The sequence below is a fragment of the Scyliorhinus canicula genome, chromosome 5 (genome assembly GCF_902713615.1).
Source record: "Scyliorhinus canicula chromosome 5, sScyCan1.1, whole genome shotgun sequence".
Taxonomy (NCBI): Eukaryota; Metazoa; Chordata; class Chondrichthyes; order Carcharhiniformes; family Scyliorhinidae; genus Scyliorhinus; species Scyliorhinus canicula.
In genome coordinates, this window is record NC_052150.1 from 107207229 (window position 1) to 107229310 (window position 22082).

General features: G+C 46.7%; 1 protein-coding gene across 5 annotated transcripts in view; it reads left to right on the top strand.

The window, feature by feature from the left end:
• Positions 1-22082, top strand: part of etv1 (ETS variant transcription factor 1) — a 140498-nt gene that overhangs the window by 48465 nt on the left and 69951 nt on the right. For 4 of the 5 annotated variants that reach the window (XM_038797486.1, XM_038797485.1, XM_038797487.1 and 1 more), the window contains 3 exons: positions 3994-4123; positions 17152-17340; positions 19186-19433. In XM_038797486.1, coding sequence (XP_038653414.1) covers positions 3994-4123; positions 17152-17340; positions 19186-19433 — 567 coding nt within the window. The remainder of the gene's footprint in view (positions 1-3993; positions 4124-17151; positions 17341-19185; positions 19434-22082) is intronic. The other variant, XM_038797490.1, reaches the window with a different exon arrangement.

The window sequence follows — 22082 nt, forward strand, 5'->3', positions numbered from 1 at the left end:
CAGCCACCGCTCGCACCTTCACAGTGTAGTCTTCGGCCGCTTAATTTTATCTACTCTGAGTCGCATGTGTGGAAGTTTTAAGTTTGGCAAAGGATTAGAGACAAATGTAGGACAGTCAAGGATAGGGTGATGAGTGAGTGCAATTTGATGTGGGACAGGTAGGGACAGTAGAGTTTTGGATGAACTCTACAGAAGGTTGAGAATAGGAAGCTTGACAAGAGAGCTTTGGAGTAATTGAATCTGGAGGTTAAACTGGCATAAATAGAAATGTCAGTGTTATAAGGTAGAGTTGAAGGTGGGTGATATTACTGAGGTGGGAATGAAGGTGGGTCATACTCAGGGTGAAGATGGGTGATGATACTGACGTTGGGTGAAAGCTGATGATGTAATTGGGGTTGGGATGAAGATGGGCAGTGTAACTGGTGGGAGTGAAGATTGGCAATGTTATGAAGTTGGGGTGAAGATGGCGATGTTACTAATGTGGGGGTAAAGATGGGCGATGTTACAGATGTGGGTGTGAAGGTGGACAATGTTACTAATGTCGTGCTGAAAGTGGGTACTTCTACTGAATTAGGGTGAAGTGGGTAATTGTATTGAGATAAGGGTGAAAGTGGGCGATGTAACTGTTCAGGGTGAAGTGTCACTGTTCAGGGTGAAGTGTGACAATGTTCCGAAGGTGGGTGTGAAAGTGGGAAAGATTACTGATGTAGGGTGAAAATGGGCGGTGTCACTGAAGTAGGAGCAAATGCAGGAGATATTTCTGTGGTGAGAATGAGGATGGCAGTGTTGCTGAGTTATGGTTAAGGGGGTGAGTTTGCTGAGGAGGGGGTCAAAGTGGGGCGATATTACTGAGGTTGAGGTGAATGAGGGAGGTGTTACTGAGGTAGGGGCGAATGAGGGAGATGTTACTGAGGAGTGGGTGAATGCGGGAGATGTTACTGAAGGAGGTGTGAATGAGGGAGGTGTTACTGAGGTAGGGGTGAATGAGGGAGGTGTTACTGAGGTAGGGGTGAATGTGGGAGATGTTACTGAGGAGGGGGTGAATGCGGGAGATGTTACTGAGGTAGGGGTGAATGAGGCAGATGTTACTGAGGTAGGGGTGAATGAGGCAGATGTTACTGAGGTAGGGGTGAATGAGGGAGATGTTACTGAGATAGGTGTGAATGAGGGAGATGTTACTGAGGTAGGGGTGAATGCCAGAGATGTTACTGAGGTACGTGTGAATGAGGGAGACGTTACTGAGATAGGGGTGAATGCGGGAGATGTTACTGAGGTAAGGGTGAATGCGGGAGATGTTACTGAGGTAGGGGTGAATGCGGGAGATGTTACTGAGGGGGGTGAATGAGGGAGATGTTACTGAGGTAGGAGTGAATGAGGGAGATGTTACTGAGGTAGGGGTGAATGCGGGAGATGTTACTGAGGTAAGGGTGAATGTGGGAGATGTTACTGAGGTAGGGGTGAATGCGGGAGATGTTACTGAGGGGGGTGAATGAGGGAGATGTTACTGAGGTAGGGGTGAATGAGGGAGGTGTTACTGAGGTAGGGGTGAATGTGGGAGATGTTACTGAGGAGGGGGTGAATGCGGGAGATGTTACTGAGGTAGGGGTGAATGAGGCAGATGTTACTGAGGTAGGGGTGAATGAGGCAGATGTTACTGAGGTAGGGGTGAATGAGGGAGATGTTACTGAGGTAGGGGTGAATGAGGGAGATATTACTGAGGTAGGGGTGAATGAGGGAGATGTTACTGAGGTAGGGGTGAATGCGGGAGATGTTACTGAGGTACGTGTGAATGAGGGAAACGTTACTGAGATAGGGGTGAATGCGGGAGATGTTACTGAGGTAAGGGTGAATGCGGGAGATGTTACTGAGGTAGGGGTGAATGCGGGAGATGTTACTGAGGGGGGCGAATGAGGGAGATGTTACTGAGGTAGGAGTGAATGAGGGAGATGTTACTGAGGTAGGGGTGAATGCGGGAGATGTTACTGAGGTAAGGGTGAATGTGGGAGATGTTACTGAGGTAGGGGTGAATGCGGGAGATGTTACTGAGGGGGGTGAATGAGGGAGATGTTACTGAGGTAGGAGTGAATGAGAGATGTTACTGAGGTAGGGGTGAATGCGGGAGATGTTACTGAGGTAGGGGTGAATGAGGCAGATGTTACTGAGGTAGGGGTTAATGAGGGAGGTGTTACTGAAGGAGGAGTGAATGAGGGAGGTGTTACTGAGGTAGGGGTGAATGAGGGAGGTGTTACTGAGGTAGGGGTGAATGCGGGAGATGTTACTGAGGAAAGGGGTGAATGCGGGAGATGTTACTGAGCTGGTGTGAATGCGGGAGATGTTACTGAGCTGGTGTGAATACAGGAGATGTTACTGGCATAGGGGTAAATGCAGGTGATATCAGTTAGGTTGGGATGAATGCAGGAGATGTTACTGAGGTAGGAGTCAATGTGGGAGATATTACTGAGGTAGGGGTGAATGTGGGAGATATTACTGAGGTAGGGGTGAATGTGGGAGATGTTACTGAGGTAGGGGTGAAAGCGGCAATATTACTGAGGTGGGGTGAATGCGGGAGATGTTACTGAGATGGGGGTGAATGCAGGCGATATTACTTACATAGGGGTGAATGCAGTCTGTGTTAATGCGGTGGGAATGAAGGTGACGATGTTCCTATCGTTAGAGTAAAGGCGAGTGATTTTACCGAATGGTGGTGATGGGAAGCGATGCAATTAAGGTGGAAAGGAGGGTTTTTGTGATGGACAAACAGCACATTGAGGTTGCAAATAATCCGGTTCAGTCTAAGACAGTAGCAAAGGTGATTTAGACAATTACTGGTGAGAACAGAGTTTCCGATGTATGCTGCAGACAATGGTTTGAAATTCCTAATTAGCTGAATAAAATTGTTGCTCACACTGGATGTCGGACAAGAGGTCTGATAGCACAGAGGCAATGGAGAGATTGGTAAGAAAAAATAAGAGTATCTCTCAAAATTTGTAAATTGTTTCCTCAAACCTTTTGGCATAGTGCTTGTTTTGAATCCAGATAACTGGTCCTCTCCCCTCACTTAATTTCATCCAAGATTTTCAGACTTTTGGTGGAACTGTTGTAAATTTTAACAGGCTCCTTACTGATGAGGTGTCTGAGCAAGGGTAATGCCACTGGCCAAACCAATGTTCTCTCGCTCAAAATCTTGACGTTGTACATCTTAACTGAATAGTTCCTTTGGCTTCTGTAGTGAGTGTACATCATTTAATTCTCAATGTGAAAGCAATGACCTCTATATTTGGTAATCGTGAACAACTTCCTTTCTATGTAAAATTACATAGTAGTAACTAAAATCTGAATACATGAGAAATGATATCAGATTCTGTGACCTAAGTTAAGTTCTTTATGTTATATTCCTGCACATGTGAGATGACATAAACTGAGAAGACTTGTGTGAGTGGTTTCTTCGTCCAACAAAGACAGGAGACACATTCATACTAAATCACCTGTTTAACTGGACTGTTATTAATTCTAAATACAAATACTTTGGTGTGCAATAATGATCAAAACATTGTGACGAGTGAAATAATGCACTCTAAATATTTTTCAGTGAAGCATTTGGCAGCCGTTGTTACTACAGAGATATAAATCTGGGTGGAATGAACTATTTTGCTTTGCACAGTAACTGTTTAAAACTGTGTCATCGTGAGCATTTGATTTCCCAGTTATTCATTGGTGTTACGCCTCAAATGAGTTAGCGATACTTAGTCATTTGCCGATTGTACATCATTACCGGCATATCCATGTCCAGCTAAGTCACTATTTGAAACACTGGCAGTGGGACCAACCAAACCAAACCATGACTGGCAATAGCACCTGAGAAGTGGCCAATATCAAAGGACTGGTAATGGATGATGGGAGGGGGGAAAGAACCTCTCTCTCGGATCTCTTTGAAACTTATTAAGTTCTGACGGGGCACTCCTTTTGACACTGTCGCTTTTTCTCTCATTTCAGTGGCTTTTCATGGCCTCCCTTTAAAAATCAAGAAGGAGCCGCAGAGTCCCTGTTCTGAGCTGAGCACTGCCTGCAGCCATGAGCAACCTTTCAAGTTCAGTTATGGAGAAAAGTGCCTGTATAATGTCAGGTAAGATAGCCCATTAGCAATCTCTGGTGAATCTACTGGTATTCCTGGCCGCCATGCGTGACTTCCTTTTCCTGAAAGCTAAGATATTTCCTTTTGTACGTCTCTGATTGCAGCAGCAGAAACTGTTCTTTGTTATTGTGCAGTCAAATGTAGATTTTCTTTTGGGTGCACCCGTGTACTCTCCATTTTTATCCCAGTGTCTTGATAGGAGTGTGTTGCATGCTAGCATAATCTGACTTTAGAAAGCATAGTGCAGGTTTATGTTGCCAGTTTCACACCACAGACTGAATATGTCAATTTCTAGGCCTACCCAGCAGGTTAATTTTATTCAAAGGTGGTCTGTAGTATTTGTGTTACATATGTGGATTTTGGGGTGTTTTAATGATTGTTCTGAAATGATTGTCTTTTTTTTTGTTTGCCATCCATCAGTAAGGCCTTTTTAATTACTTACAGGGAAACTGTTAAATATGCAAAGTGTTGTTGCATGGTCACTTTTAAGAATTTAATCACATGATAGTCCGTGACGTGACCGGCTACTTCACGGGCTTTCTCACAATCTGGATCAAGCCTTTGTACAGTTCACAGCTATCTAATAAGCCCCTGTTGATTATCGTGTTCAATCCATGTGCTTCAGCACAACATTCTATTATTCTGCAAGTACAATACACAACAGGATAAAAAGAAAACTGGCGACAAGAAACTGATCAGATGAAAATGTATTTTCCGAAGAGAAAAAGAAAATCAAAGCTTTCAACAGTCAAAGTTGAGGCAGATCAACAGCAGGTCAGCGATCGCACCATGCTGATGGCATCAGACTGTAAGGTTGTTGGGCACAAATTAAAAAGGAACGGTCATGCCTTAAAGTTAATCTCGCAATAGAGTAAGACATGGAGGTAGAGTGGAGCAAAGAAAGAAAATAAACTCTGACATCGCAAGCTGCTATGTAGCACAGTGGTTAGCGCAGTTGCTTTAGAGCGCCTGGGTCCCAGGTTCGATTCCTGGCTTGGGTCACTGTGCAGAGTCTACACGTTCTCCCCGTGTCTGCGTGGGTTTCCTCCGGGTGCTCCAGTTTCCTCCCACAAGTCCAGAAAGACATGCTGTTCGATGAATTGGACATTCTGAATTCTCCCTCCATGTACCCGAACAGGCGCCGGAATGTGGCGACTAGGGGCTTTTCACAGTAATTTCATTGCAGTGTTAATGTAAGCCTACTTGTGACAATAAAGATTATTATTCAGTATTATTATTCCAATTTGCTTATTCAACATTATTAACTACACCATTTATATAAGGGAAGTTGTGAGCAGACTCAGACATCACTGAAAAATGGTGCGAAAGTTTGGCGCGATGGGCTCATTTGAAGAAGAATCTGAAAACTGGAAATCATACACAGAGAGATTCCACCAATATATTCGAACGAGTGAGATTTCAGAAGATAGTATGGTTCTTGGTTTCCCAAGTATTCGTGGCAGTAAAACATCTAATTTATTTCAAGCCCAGGGGCAGCATAGTGGGTTAGCCCTGATGCCTCATGGCGCCGAGGTCCCAGGTTCGATCCCAGCTCTGGGTTACTGTCCGTGTGGAGTTTGCACATTCTCCCCGTGTTTGCGTGGTTACACCCCCACAACCTAAAGATGTGCAGGGTAGATGAATTGGCCACTCTAAATTGCCCCGTAATTGGAAATAATGAATTGGGTACTCTAAATTAAAAAATATATATATATTTCAAGCCCAAGAGACCCGGTGACAAAAATGATCAAGAATTGGTTAAAATATTGGAAGACCATTGTGCATGAAAACCTTTAATTATCACGGAGAGGTTTTGATTTTACTGAAGGCATCAGCGAGAAGGGGAAAATATAAGCAACACTTATTGTGATCCTAAAGTGCCTCGCTGAGTGTTGAGAATTTGGTGACTATCTGGGTGATACAATTTGCGACCGCTTGGTTTGTGGGTTGAGTAATGAGCACACTCAGAGGAGATTATTAACAGAATGTAATTTAAGTCTGAAAACAGCATTAGATGTAGCCGTTTCAATGGAGCTTGCTGCTAAGGAGGCTTCTCAGCTCAGAGCAGGCATGAGGATCCATAAAGTGCCTGCCTCCCAAAGAAAGTTTAGCCAGCAACAGGCATGTCATCGCTGTGCAAAAACGGCAATTCACAGGCTGATTGCTGGAGCAAGTGTAGCCAATGAAAAAATTGTGGCAGAACTGGCCACACAGCAAGAGCTTGCTGGAATAAACCAGTTTCTCCAGAGAAGAACGTTCAAAGCAAAACACAGAACACTTCCAAAAGAAGAAACAAGCGATTCAATCAAGAAAATTTACAATGTGAAAGAAAAAAATAATGGGCGGGATTCTCCGATCCCCGCACCGGGCCGGAGAACCACCGCAACTGTGCCACGCCGCTGGCACTCGATTCTCCGAGGAGAGGAGAATGGGCGCCATCTGCATTGGCGCGGCACCGGTCGCGGGCCACTGTCCGCTGCCGTCCACACCTGCTCGCAGCCGGAGGGAACTCTTCACGCAGGGTCGGGGGCGGCCTGTGGGGTGGGAAAGGGGGCTCGTTCACCAGGGGGGGGTCTCCGATGGGGTCTGGCCCGCGATCAGGGCCCACTGATCGGCGGGCCAGCCTCTCCAGACCCAGACCTATTTTGTTACGTGGCCGGCCCCTGAACCCCGGTGCCATGTTGCATTGGGGCCGGCGCATTGAGGAAGCCCCCCGCGCATGTGCGGGTTGTAATGGCGCCACTGCGCATGTACGGGTTGGCGCGGCGCCCAGCTGGCAGCGGCAAGGGAGGCTGGAGCGTGAGGGGGCCCGAATCGGTAGTGCCCGCGCCCGTCGCGTTTCACGCCTCCATTTCGGAGAATCCCGCCCAATAACAACAATGAAGACACAGCACAATATTCTGATGAGAAATTGAAGTTCAATGTACTTTCAGTGCAAGGTGAATCACATCGTTTCTGGGTAGTTGCTGGTTCATTACATCGCCACTTAAGCAGTTTCTTGGTGAAGTATTGCAACACCACACAGGTAACTACTCCGAGTTCCCCAGCTTTACTTCTAATGAAGAGGAAGTTGAGAACTACATTTTAATCTACTCTAACCGCAGGAGATGGCCAAAACAGTCGAACCTCCACAGGAGGTTCACAAGAATCTATCCCTGGTATGAAGAGCGTGTCGTATGAGGAATGATTGAGGACTCTGGGTCTGTACTCGGAGTTTAGAAGAATGAGGGGGGATCTTATTGAAACTTACAGGATATTGCGTAGCCTGGATAGAGTGGACGTGGAGAGGATGTTTGCACTTGTAGGAAAAACTAGAAGCAGAGGACACAACCTCAGACTAAAGGGACGATCCTTTAAAACAGAGATGAGGAGGAATTTCTTCAGCCAGAGGGTGGTGAATCTGTGGAACTCTGCCGCAGAAGGCTGTGGAGGCCAAATCACTGAGTATCATTAAGACAGAGATACATAGGTTCTTGATTAATAAGGGGATCAGGGGTTATAGGGAGAAGGCAGGAGAATGGGGATGAGAAAAATATTAGCCATGATTGAATGGCGGAGCAGACTCGATGGGCTGAGTGGCCTAATTCTGCTCCTATGTTTTATGGTCTTATAATAAGCAGTCGCAATTCTTGAGTAGAGAAGGTAATTCTAGAAGATACATGTTTAAACAAGGAGAGTAAGTGTTACCGTGCAACTCTGCCACTAGCGAGAAGTGGGTTCCTGCAACGGTGTTACATGATCACTTTAAACATTTAGTCATTTGATAGTCCGTGATGTCATCGGCTACTTGGCGGGCTTTCTCTCAGTCTAGATCAAGCCTTTGTACAGTTCACAACCATCAATAAACCTCTGTTGATTATGCGTTCAACCCACGTGCTTCAGCATTTCCATTCTTTTATCCTGCAAGTACAATACACAACAGAAACGTTGCACACAAACTCCTAGAAAAAATACAGCATTGTATTTCTTTGAATAAAATATTCTGAGTTTGTCTTCAAAAGAAAACCAAGCATTGAACTGAATTGTTTATGATGGGAAAGGGGTTTGGTGAGTGCCTTTGATAAGAATTTGTGCATCACTCACTTACATCTCAGTAAGAGGTTTTAAAATATAGAGCAAAATCTAATGGAAAAGTTTCTAAGTGTGGTAGTGAGTGGGAACTGCCGCGAACTTCCCAAAGCTCGGCCCGGCGAGGCCATCACTGCTATAAAACGTTAATTTGACCACTTAACGAGGCCCCATGGGCTTCACACTGCAAATGAATGTCCTGGCGGCTGATTTGCCGGGACCGGGCTCGCCAGCCCTCACCCCCCCGCCAGCTAAGAAGGGAGAGCAGCACTTAAATGAATCCTGCACAGTCGACCCCACACAGCTTGCAGCCATGCCTCCGAGAAGACCAGCCCCATGATTCAGACCTGGCCAGATTGTTGGACGCAGTCGACAGCAGATGGGATGCCCTGTTCCCCTGAAGGTCCCTAAGTCACAGGGCAGCCTGGGAGGACGTGGTAGCGGCCATCAGCTTGGGGAGCGTCACCAGCACCGTCATCGGCACCCAGTGCTGAAAGGAGGTAAATGAGCTTCACCGAGCCTCACGGGTATCACCCCTGCCCAGCACCATTCCGTGCCCGGCCCACCCATATCCAGCAGTGCCGCCTATGCCGCCGCCTTCCCATCCCATACTCCCCATCCCCCCACATACACCCCATCCAACTCACCATACTTACCATCTCCCCCCCACCCCGCAGTGAACGAAACATGTGGTTCATGATGCCCTCTCACTCTTCCAGCAGAAGAAGTTGGCACACAAGAGATGGGAGAGGCTCAAACAGGCGGTGGAGTGCTGGGCATCAGAGTCCTCACCTCCTGTGAGGAATGGGCCCTGGAGGTTGCCAGGGAGGCCGAGGTCAGATTCTGTGACCGGCGTAGAGTTTGGCGTACCACAAGGACGTGAGATTCTACCGGCCCCCAGCCAGATGACCGGTTATGCGTGTGTTGTTATTGCAGTACACAATGATCCATTCCTCCCACTGACCACATGTCCATTCTCCCACAAGATCCTCATCCGAATGTGCAGGCCCATCCAAGGTGCCCCCCCCTCTGCCTCCCATGAAACACCTCAGAGAGGGGCTCTGAGGAGACCACCCTACTTGCGCACAGCTATCATTCCCATCCTCCACTAGCGCAGAGACACACACCTCGGTCGGCGACAGTAGTGGACAGGCTTCTGAGTACATTATCGTGGGCATCTCATAGTTGCTGACGCACATCCGGTAGAGGCAGGAACGCCGAGGGGAGACAACATTTGCAGGACTGCTGGATCCCAGGACCCAGCTGGGTCCCAGTCAGATGCTGAGCTTCTAGACCAGGTTTACCCAGAGCTGATGCAGACGCTCGAGTAAGGCCATGATATTCAGAGGGAGTTGTCAGCAACACTCCAACAGGTCCATTGCTGATTGGAGGAGTCCCAGAGGCTACAGGTGCAGGAAATGATTCACAAGGCCAACAGTGCTCGGGTGGTGATCGCAATGGAGTGTGCACAACATCAGCAGCATGGGTGGAGGTGTCTAATGCATGGCACAGTCAGTGACGGCCATGGCTGAGCACCTCAACAACATGTCCCAGTCGCTGGGGAACATGCCCAATCCCACGTGGATATTAATGAGGCGCTGCGGAGCATGTCGTAGTCTCAGGTTGGGATTGTCGGGGGCTCCAGAGCATGTCCCCGTCACTGAGGAGCATCAGTGAGGGTGTCAACACCATATTACAGACATTGGGGAGCCGCCAGGGCTGGCACAATCAGATGACAGATGGGCAGCTGGAGCTCGATACTAATGTCCCTCCGTCCCGAGGTGACCCTGAGGGCTGTATGGGCACCCTCCAGGAGGAGGTGGTGCTGGGTACCAACCTGGAGCGACCCTACGGTGGGCGCCAACTTCCCGAGTTCCAACCCACCTGACAATGGCGCGTCTCTGAAACAGCACTCGGAACAGGGTGGCATAGTGGGGCATGTGCCGCCGGCCCCAGAGGACGGTCGCCAGGGGCATCGAATGCCACGGGACACGGTAGGAAGCAGGCTGCCTCCACCTCTGATGTGCTCCCTGGGACACACCAAGGTGCGGAAGAGCAAGAAAGGCTAAGCAGGTCGACGATCAACGAGAGGGCACAGCCGGGAGGGTGGAGGGTGGGGTTGGTTGTGATGAGAGCGGGGGAAAGATGCAAAGCAGGGGAGGATGTGATGGGGGGAGGAAGAGTTGGGGGGAAGGTGGAGGTAGCACCATTGGTGATTGGGACAGTTGGGAACATATATGTATCATAACAATATCATCTTTATTATTGTCAGAAGAAGTAGACTTACATAAACACTGCAAACATGTATAGCATTGTAAAAATTTTCACTCCAGAAATAGGACGCCTCTGGCAATTTCTTCTGCAATGCAGGGCGAGCACCAATCCCCTGCTCCAGCTCCCTAGGCATGGAGGTCCTGGATGCCTTCCCTGCCCTCCCCTGGGCTCACCACGCGCAGGTGATGGGTGTGAGCAAGCACTTAGTGGGCGGGCAGACAGGAGTCAAAAAATGGCACAGATTGAGGAGCGCCAGCTCTCAGCGGGTTATCATCATCCCCTGTCCTCGACAGTGACCCGCTGACAGTGCCGACACAGTCCCATCATCCTGGACTGATGTTACACTGACCTTGGCAGGGTGGAGGGGGCGGAGATTGACCTTAGCAGGGCGGAACAGGGTGGAGGGGGTTGAGCTAAATGGGGGACAGGGAGGGGGAAGGGAGAGGTGTGCGATGACGGACAGGGTCACATCCTATGTGAAGTGGGCGAAGATGAGGGCTTCCCTGGCCCTCCGGGCCTGCCAGACCGTCGCTCTGCCGTCTGTCCTCCAGCCTCCGGCCAGTCCTGCGGGTCCTCCCCGAGCTCCTCCTCCAGCCCCTCTTGGTCCAGAGCCTCCTCTTCTGTCTCGAAAGAGGCCACATGTTCCTCCTACTCCACCTCCAAGTCGCCCCGCTGCTGTGCCAGGTTGTGGAGGGCACAGCAGACCACCACAAATTGGGTGACCCTCCAGGGGCTGTAGACCAGTATTTCACTAGAACGGTCGGGGCATTGGAACCGTATTTTGAGGAGTCCGATGCATGGCTCAATGGCAGCCTGGTTGGCCACAAGGGCCTCGTATCGGGTCTACGGCCTCTGTACTGGCATCATTATCAGGAACCTCAGCGGGTACCCCTTATCCCCCAAGAGCCAACTGGCCATTCTGGGGTGGTCCTTGAAGGTGGCCCACGGCAAACACAGGGAGAATGTGCAAACTCCACACGGACAGTGACCCAGAGCTGGAATCGAACCTGGGACCTCGGCGCTGTGAGACAGCAGTGCTGCCCTACTCGCGCTGGCTTTAACCACACATGGCTGCATGTGCGTTCAGCAGCAGAAACAACTCCCCATCAGTACTATTCAAAGCGATCATCAACTCCTTAATAGGTTAGTTGCAATCAGCTGAGTATCGGCTGATGTTATTCATGAAGTGGAGATGCCGGCGTTGGACTGGGGTCCGGCGTTGGATGCCGGCGTTCACCTGAAGAAGGAGCCGTGCTCCGAAAGCTCGTGTTTGAAACAAACCTGTTGGACTTTAACCTGGTGTTGTAAGACTTCTTACCGTTATTCATGAAGGCACCGCCTTCTCAACCTTGCCAGTCACTTGAGATGTGGGGACTCTCAGGGTAATAATAATAAATCACCACTAGTCAGCTCTCAGAGGGGAGAGCAGCCTATGGTCCTCTGATACTGTGGTGACATTTACATTTACATAATTACTGATTAATTTCTTTTGACTGTTGCTACATTTGCACAAGCGCTTTCCAGAACTCTTTAAAGTTGCTAAATTCTAAATGGAGTGTGTTTGGCAAGTGTCAAAGGACTTTCTTCTGACTTCAAGAATTCTGCACAAACCAATGCAAGTATGCAGCATGACTGGGAGAATGTGAAGAGGTCACACTGAATAGGGCAAACTTCTGGAAGAGTAAGGAAGAGGAGGGGGAGAAGGACTCTCAGCAAGAGGCCATATCTTCCCATGATGATGAAGGAACAATTTTTGTCAGTAGTGTACAACATCTATGCTTCAGTAAGAAGATCTTCTTTGAAATCCGTCACCAGCTGCAGCCACAATTGCAACCTCAGAGCAGGGTGAAGATCATATTGCCAGTTGCTGTGAGAGTGACTGGCCATGAGCTTTTATGTGTCAGGCTCTTCTCAGCCTGAAGCTGGAGATATTCGTAAGAGTTGTAAAAAGGAGGTCACTAAGGCTCTATATTCAAAGAGTGCTCATTATATTTCATTTGAGCCACTACAGACTCAAGTGTGGCTATAGATTGCCAGGGTCTTTCCACCAATCACATAGCTTATGATTCTGATGCGAGACCACATATGTAAGCAGTATGCATACAATAAAAGCCAGGCTACCTCCTGAAATATGATAGTGCAGATCATGGGTGGAGTTCTCCGACCCCCTGCCAGGTTGGAGAATCGTCGCACGAATCGCGTCACGCCGCCCCGATGCCGGAACGCGATTTTCCACAGAGTGGAGAATCGGCGCCACTGGGGCCGGTGTGGTTGGGGTATGCGCTGACTCCCCGGCCCGGGCCGGTGCACCGATTCTCCGGCCTGGATGGGCCGAGTGGTTGTCAACAAAAAGCCCCATCCCGCCAGCGCCGTTCTAACATCCTCTGAGCCTGCTGGCCTCGGCGTTGAAGGATCTGGGGGCGGCCAGTTGGGGGGGGGGGGGTAGGCGGGCCTCCGTAGTGGTCTGGCCCGCGGTCAGGGCCTACCGATTGGCGGGCCAGCCTCTCTGTCTGGGGGCCTCCATTCCTCCGCGCCGGTTCCTGTAGCCTTGCGCCATTTGGTGTCGGGGTCAGCGTGGGGAAGAAGGCCATTGCGCATGCGCCAGTTGGCGCCGGCCCAAATGCGCAAGTGCGGACCCCGCGGTGCCGGGATCGGCAGCTGGAGCGGCGTGGGGCGCTGCAGCGCCATGCTACCCTACTGTGGCCCGGAGAATCGGTTCTCGGAACGGGCGCCGACGCCGGAGTAAAATACTCCCGTTTTTATGCTGCCGTCGGCACTTAGCCGCCCGATGGAATAATCGCGCCCCATGATAGTGCTTAAACAAAACTTTCACTGTTTGGACTGCTCTCAAGGATCTTTGATGTATTGAGCAGAGCAGATGCCCAGGCTCGTGGTGGTCTGCTGCATGCTGCACAACCCCACCATCATGAGGTATTCCTGCTGCCAGATATATGACAAATTGCTGAGGAAAAGGAGGAAAGGAGGTGACAGCTTAGAAGACCCCATTCTGATCATGCTGTCTGTGAACAAATCATCGGACTTTGATCCTAGTAAATGCAACCCCAATTCCCCATTTACCAGCTGTCCCATATCTCCCATCACTCGGTTGCTATTACAGTGTCCATGTGATCACAACGCAAATAAAAGGTACATTCCAAAGCAAATTTATAAATAAAAAAATGTCATATTCCAGTTAAAAGCTAACTGATCACCATTGCGCATCCCCTTAGTGCCTACCTTAAAGATGCTTTTGCTTGTTCTAGTCTTACGCAGAGCTACTCCAGTGGCTGCAACAGAGCTGGTGGACGTTTGCTGAAGGAGGAAGACTGTAGATAGCCTTATAGGAAGCTCTTGAACAGCTCTGGGCCTAGAAGGCCTGGTTTCAGACCACCACTTTGTCAGGGCAGCAGCAGTTTGGCTGGTTGACAGACAACAGCAAGGGCAATGTCAGAGTGACAGTAGAGAGGACAGCAGGTTTGTGTTTGGAATCATTGCCATTCTCCTGGGATGGTGCCTCAGGAACCTGTTGGAGGAGAAATTGCTGCACTGAATGGTTTAAGAGTGAGCATCCACTACAGAACTCTGATGTTGGGCGGTCTATGGATGGGTGTTCCTGGACCTGGTCACCAGTCCCATGCTGGAAAGAGTGGTCTCTAATCTCTGTGCAAAGTTGGTGCTGGATTCCGGTGCATTCCTTGACAGTGACCGCAGACTTTCTGGTGGGCTTGCTGATGCACCCAACATTTAATTGTACATATCTAGCAGCCTTCTTCTGTAGCCCACTGAATCAAAGTACCTATCTGAGTTCTCTGTTGCAGAACGTGCCCTATATCAAGTTGACACTGTGCTACCCTTGTCCATTGCCCTGCCAGCAGGTGACTTGTGCTTGAAGTTTCACCAGGTTAAGGCTTTGTCTCTTTTGCTATCCCCTAAATTACACATTAAATTACAAATTAAATTGAGTGGCAGTGTTCCTTCACCATCAGTATTCTGTTGTTCTTCCACCATTGTCTGACCAGGTGGCAGATTAGAATTAGAATTAGAACAGTACAGCACAGAACAGGCCCTTCGGCCCTCGATGTTGTGCCGAGCAATGATCACCCTACTCAAGCCCACGTATACCTATACCAGTAACCCAACAACCCCCATTAACCTTATTTTTTTAGGACACTAAGGGCAATTTAGCCTGGCCAATCCACCTAACCCGCACATCTTTGGACTGTGGAAACCGGAGCACCCGGAGGAAACCCACGCACACACGGGGAGGATGTGCAGACTCCACACAGACAGTGACCCAGCCGGGAATCGAACCTGGGACCCTGGAGCTGTGAAGCATTTATGCTAACCACCATGCTACCGTGCTGCCCTCTTGGGTCTTGGGTATCTGAAAGGAGAACAGCAAAGGGACAGGGTCGGTGAAAAACAAGAGAGGCAAACTTGCACCATCTGCAGTTTGTAAATCCCGATTGCATTGTAGAGTGAGACTGAAGTAGGATGTGAGAAGAAGACTAGGCTGTGTGGATATCGTCATCTTCAATGGTTTCTGCACCACTGGTTATGGTCTCAGTCATTGCCGCTTCAAGGGTGAGAGAACACGGTCTCTTCCATGGGGATAAGGACATGCAGCTGTGTTTTATCCCACAGTTGGCTCCTGCTCCTCTGGTTATACACCACTTTATTCTGCAAGAGAGAGGGAGGTACGTCAGTGAGTGCACAGTAATTTATTTGTCTGATGTGGCTGTCATGGTTGAACAGCTGGCATTGCATGTAAGCTCTGAGATGTGAATGTGGAGGTTTACAGCAGTGTTAAGTATATGAGTGCGTGATGCATCTAGGAGTGTTCGTGAAGAATCCTGATTGATGGAAATGTTGATAGGTGAGTGGGTATTGAACAGTCGCTAAAGCTAGTGGCACAGTTGGTGGAATATGGGATTTGAAGACCGATTCACTAACTCTGACGACTTATTGAACTTCTTGAGGCATTGGATCCAGTTTCTAAGACTTGACTCCTGGCATTGACTTCCACCATGGTAATCTGCTTTAACTGCCTTTTGGCTGGATTTCTGCAGAGCCTGCTTACCTCTGGCAGGTACAGGACACCTCTCCTCCTATCCACCATCTCCACCAAGGCTTCCAGTGCAGCCTCCAAAAACCTTGGGGCAAGCCCTCTCCATGTTGTGCTATTATTTGGTATTTTTCCACATCAAAGAGACTTGCACAAGGACTTCCAATACCTGTTGCGTCTTTAACAGGTGCAAGTTAGCTTTACCTTATGCTGGCCTCTCATGATTTAGGGCCCCTTGCTGAAGTGTGCAGCAACTTAATAGTGCAGTTAGCTTTGGCTGCCAGCTGCAAATGATTGCAATGAGTAGGCAGCACAAAGTTGGCATACTGTCTTCATCACATTGAACTGGCGTGGTTTAATTGCACATTTTGAGACCCGGTCTGTTTTTGGGGGCTGTTTAATTTAATCCTGAAAGAAGTTGCACCCTTAATAGTATCCTGTTCATTTTGTTAATCCTCTCAGGAATTCCTACTCAATTTTACTAATTTAATCATTCAGCCCAAAGAGCCGATTTTTAGAGATGTAGGAAGTTGAAGCTTGTCAGTAAGACTTCAGGGCAGTGAAAAATTCACAAACTTCCAGGCACACTGTGGAAATACGACGAGAGGCTGACAGAATACGTCAAACCCAAATACATAGGCATGTATTGCTGTAGGGGAGGAGTTTGTAATTCAGATGGCCTGTTGAATAGAGAGGTCGAACACATGAAGAAGGGAGAGATGAAGGCTTCATGGTGGGATGATCGTAGGCCTGGCGAGGGTGTTTTTGTCAACAAGCATTAGAACTTTCTCCGGATCTCCCAAACTGATGCCGGTTCTCAAAACTCCCTGATTGACTTTGTCAACACACTAAAGTATTTGAGAACATCAGTGTGCTTATGATAAAGTAGTGCCACAGCACAAGACTGTTGGTGAAGGGGACAATTTCAATATCAGATTTCCAGGTAGGTTTGCTTAAGATGCGTTCATTCCTTTTAAATGCTTAAAACAAACTGGTACATGAGAACTTTTACGTTAGGAGCTGTACTGTAAAGGATTTGTCTCCTCCTTATGTCTGAGTGTTGCATGTAGGTCTTTCCCCCTACAGTTAACCCAGAGCCCACATCAAGATAAAATTGTCTTTTGATATTACTGGTCTTCAGACTGGCACAGAGGAAAGATCAATTTTTCCTGTAATCTCTTGTTTAATTTGTGGGCTTGTTTATGCAGAGAAGATTGAGGGGTGACCTGATCGAGGTATACAAGGTTATGAGCAACATGTACAGGGTGGATAGGGAGCAGCTGTTCTCCTTAGTTGAAAGGTCAGTTACGAGGGAACACCAATTCAAGTTGAGGGGCAGGAGGTTTAGGGGGAATTTGAGGAAAAGCTTTTTTACCCAGAGATTGTTGACAGTCCGGAATGCACTGCCTGGGAAGGTGATAGGGGCGAGTTGCCTCATATCCTTTAAAAAGTACCCAGATGAGCACTTGGTATGTCTTAACATTCAAGTGCTGGCAAATGGGATTAGGTAGGCAGGTCAAGTGTCTTTCATGCATTGGTGCAGACTCGATGGGCTGAAGGGCCTCTTCTGCACTGTATTATTCTGTGATTCTGTGATTCTATGTTTCTCTAGTGCCTACGATCAGAAGCCACCCACAGGATTGAAACCCTCTAGCCCGCCAACCCCATCCAGCACACCAGTTTCCCCCTTGCACCATGGGTCACCTAATCCTGCAGCAACTCCCAAACCGGACAGAAGTTTTCCAGCTCATCTGCCTACTACCCAGCCCATTCCAGAGAATGCCTATCCAATGGATCCTAGGTCAGCAAGTACACTTAGTTATTTCCTATATTGATTTAGATATGATAAGAATTTTCTGATTCCATCCATGAATATCTCCTAAGCCCAGATAGAGACAAGTAAGACCTAAATAAGCAGCTAATAGAAAACTACGTTGGTTTCCTTCTTGTGGGAGCATCATCACATATTGTTGCCGAGTAGTTGCTGTCTGCATTTAGAGCTATTGACAGTACAAGGATAAGTGGACCCAAAACTCTTGTGGATACATTTATGTAGAAATGACGGGGGTGAAATTGCTCTTGGGCAGTCGCACAGGATGGTTGATGGTGAATTGGTAGCTTGCTTAATGCCTTGAGGATTTTCTTCTGCATTAAATTCAGTGGAAAGGAAGCTGAGATGGGGTGTAAAGCAGGCTCACTCTTGCCTGTTCTGTACCACCACCTAGGCCAGTTTCACCCTCAGTCTTTTCAAATCGTTGGTAAATTCACTGCCTGGTGTTCATCCTAAAAGTATCTCGCATTCTTGTACATTGTCATTAGATTCTACTTGTTATCTGAAATACAAGTGAATAATTGATATGTGTGAATGATTCCAATGCGGTAATATAATTGAGGAGTTCAGATGATGTTAAAACATTGAGAGGGCAAAACTGGAGCTGTTTATAACTCATCCCAAGAATATATTTCCACCCTGAATGTTTCTCTGGTACCTGTAACTTTTTCTGACTCTCAATAAGTATCCCTGGGTGTGAGGCCCTGTGGTGGGTCCAATTCATGAAATCTAAAGATGTGGAGATGCCGGCACTGGACTGGGGTGAGCACAGTAAGAAGTCTTACAACACCAGGTTAAAGTCCAACAGGTTTGTTTCGAATCACTAGCTTTTGGAGCCTGAGGAAGGAGCAGTGCTCCAAAAGCTAGTTATTCGAAACAAACCTGTTGGACTTTAACCTGATGTTGTAAGACTTCTTAATGAAATCTAATGACTTTGATTTTCATTGGGTACTTGCTCATCCGCAGAAACTCTCACTGTCAACACTGTCATGTATACTCTTGTACCATTGATGTGTGGTGACATTAATGCTAAGTAATTGCTAGAAATTTATTGTGCCATAACTTGTTGTTTATTACCCATGTACTCAAGAATTTTGTGTGAGAAAGGGCTATTTGCCAATTAAGTCCACATGCAGTTATTCTCTGATGGGTATTTGCCCCTCACCCGGCCTGTGTGTGCTTGCTTGAAGGAATATTAAGTTCCTTCTAGATCCTTAAAAATTAAGCAATGTTAATGAAAATCTCTATAAATTTCAAAAACCTTTCTCAAACATGTGTATTGTTTTAAACATCTAAAGTTACTTCAGAGTTCAGTAAAATGGTTTATAGGTCACTTGAACTTCCACCATGCCTCTGTAGGTGATATTTCAGCAGCAAATCTATTGCTCACAAGTTTGTTGCATTATATATTTAGGTTTATCACACTGTACTCCCAAAGAAATTAATTTCTCTGTGAGAAGAAATATTGTTGACTTGACTATTGCAGGCGATATGCAAAAATGAATGCTGCATCATACAGAACTATGATACCTCTCTTCTGCTCTTGCAGATATGCATTTAAAGATATATGGGCATAAAATGTCGTAGGTTTTTATTGTGATTAAAAAAGGAAATATAATCCCCTATTATAAGACTGTTAAAATCTTACTTCTAAGTCCTGATTTTACTTTTAGCTTTCATCTTGTGTTCTCCAGTGTAATAGGATCTTTACTGCGCTGTCCGTTTTTTGCAAGATGTATCATATCTAGTTTGCTGAGGACTATGATAGTGTATTTCAGTTGTCACTCAACTTTCCCACATTCTTATGACTTGCAGATTTCGGCGCCAGCTGTCTGAGCCATGCCATTCGTTCCCACCTCCTCATGGGCTGCCCAGGGAAGGTCGTCCGATGTACCAGAGGCAATTGTCTGAGCCCAACATTCCCTTCCCCCCTCAGGGCTTCAAACAGGAATATCATGATCCAGTCTATGAACATGCCACAATGATTAGTGGTCCAGCAAACCAGAGTTTTCCTCAGCCCATGATGATTAAGCAAGAACCACGGGATTATGCATATGATTCAGGTGAGTGATCTTGGCGTACAAACACACAAAGTAAGGCCCAAGGTAGCACCATCAACGAGAGGAAAGATCTTCAGCTGCAGTTTATTGAATAACTGGCTTCTACTATTACACTGAAGGGTCTGCTACCGGTTATTTTCAGCCCCATTGGAGTCTCAGTATGAGTCCATTATCTGATGTGCGAGCATTAGAAAAGTGCCTTGAGCTCATGTTTCCATTGCTCCCTGTGTGCAAATGGCCGGAGATATTGTGGTTATTAAAGACCAACCCATTCATCACTAGAATTGGGTGCTTTGCTACTGTTGTGGCGCTGCTTGAAAAAATATTTTACTATGTGCTATTTTCTCCAAATTCTTTAACTTCAAAAAGTGTTGTTTCTGCTTAAAGGACATCACTCACCTTACTGTAAGATTCCACAAAAAGAATGAACTGCCGTGTAAACCTTTTGTCTTTTGACATGAGCGCTGAATTTTAATCAAAGCCTGTGCGTTTTTGTTTCCCATGAATGCATCTATCCATTCATTAATCTACCTATCAAATATTAAAAATCTTACATATAAAATACACATTATCACATAGTTCTACAAGACCTTTGTAGAAAACTTCTCTGTTGTATTTATAAGAACATAGGACTTAGGAACGGGAGTAGGTTATTCACCCTTAGAGCCTACTCCACCATTCGATAGGATCATGGCTTATTATCTGATTGTGGTCTCAACTCCACTTCCTTGTCTACCTCCCTTGACTCACTTATCTGTCAAATATCTGTCTAACTCGGCCTTGAATAAATTCATTGATCCAGCCTCCATTGCTTTCTGGGGAAGAGAATGCCATAAACTAGCTATCCTCTGAGAGAAAGAAATTTCTCCTCATCTCCAAAATAAAAGCAAGACCTCTTATTCTAACCCTAACCCTAATGTGTCCCCCTAATTCTAGTCTCCCAACAACAGAGGAAACATTATCCCAGTATCCACCCTTTCAAATTCTTTCAGGTGTGTCTATGTTTCACTAAGATCAGCTCTCATTTTTCTAAATTCAGTAGGTGTAGTCCTAACCTGTTCACCCTTTCTCTATGAACTAGGCCCTTCGTCCTAGAAATGAGTCGAGTGACTCTTCTTTGGACTGCTTCAAATGCAATTATATCTTTTTTCAAATAGGGAGATCTAAACTGTATAGAGTACTCCAGGTGTAGTGTCCCGTACAGCTGCAGTAAAACTTCCCTACTTTTATATTTCGTTCCTCTTGCAATATACACCAACATGGATGGCACAGTGGTTAGCACTGCTGCCTCACAGCGCCAGGGACCCGGGCTCAGTTCCAGCCTTAGATGACTGTCTGTGTGAAGTTTGCACGTTCACCCCATGCATGCATGGGTTTCTGCCGGGATTCTGTGAAATAACATTTGCCCTCTTAATCACTTGTAATACCCGAATACTGACTTCCTGTAATTCATGTACCAGAACACCCAGACCCCTCTCCACCTCCCACGTTTGCAATCTCTCTCCATTTAAATAGTATACTTCTTTTCTATTCTTGCCAAAGTAGATGAGTTCATATTTTCCCGCATTACCCTCCATTTGCCAATTTTTTGCACATTCAAACTATCTATATCCCTTTACAGTCGCTCTACTTACTTCTGATGACTTACATCAAGACAGGCCGCAAAGTAACTGGCAAATCAAGCTACCATACTTTTGGTCCCTCAATCCAAGTTATTAATAAAGATTGTAAATCACTGAGCCCCTGCACTGATCCCTGTGGCACTTCATGAGTTGGAGCATAGAAACCTGAAAAATAACCATTTATCCATTCTCTGCTTCCTAATAATCCTCTAGCCATGCTAATATATCACCCTCTGAACCCATGAGCTGCTATCTTGTGCAATAAGCTTTAGTGTGGCACCTTATCAAATGCCTTTTTGCATTCCAAGTACCCTTCCAGAACCTAAGGAATTTTGAAAGATTAAAACTAATGTCTCTACTAACTCTGCAGCTATTTCTTTAAGACCTACTTCTGCAGGTTCCCCTTTATCCACCTTGCTTGTTACTTCCTCAAAAGAACACAAATTAATTATTCAAACATAATGTCCCTTCATGTTGACTGCATTATGATTTTCTAGATATCCTGCTATAATTTCCTTAATAATAATAATAATAATAATAATCATCACTTATTGTCACAAGTAGGCTTCAATGAAGTTACTGTGAAAAGCCCTTGGTCGCCACATTCCGGCACCTGTTCGGGGAGGCCGGTACGGGAATAACGGATGACAGCAACTTCCCTTTGATAGTTGAAAGGCTAACTAGCCGATAGTTTATTGTTTTTATCTCTCTTAAATAAATGTTGATACATTTACCATTTTCCAATCCACTGGACCCTTCCAGAACCTAAGGAATTTTGAAAGATTATAACTAATGTCTCTACTAACTCTGCAGCTATTTCTTTTAAAACCTTAAGTTGCAGGCCACCTGGTCCTGGAGACTTGTCAGCTTTTAGCTCTAATGATTTTCCAACCACCTCTTTCTCATGATGGTGATTGTGTATAGTTCCTCTTTACCTTTTCACTGTCGATTTTCAAGCAGCTTTGGGAAATTTGCTGAATTTTCTACAATGAAGACAGACACAGAACCCTTGTTCAATGCCTCCACCATT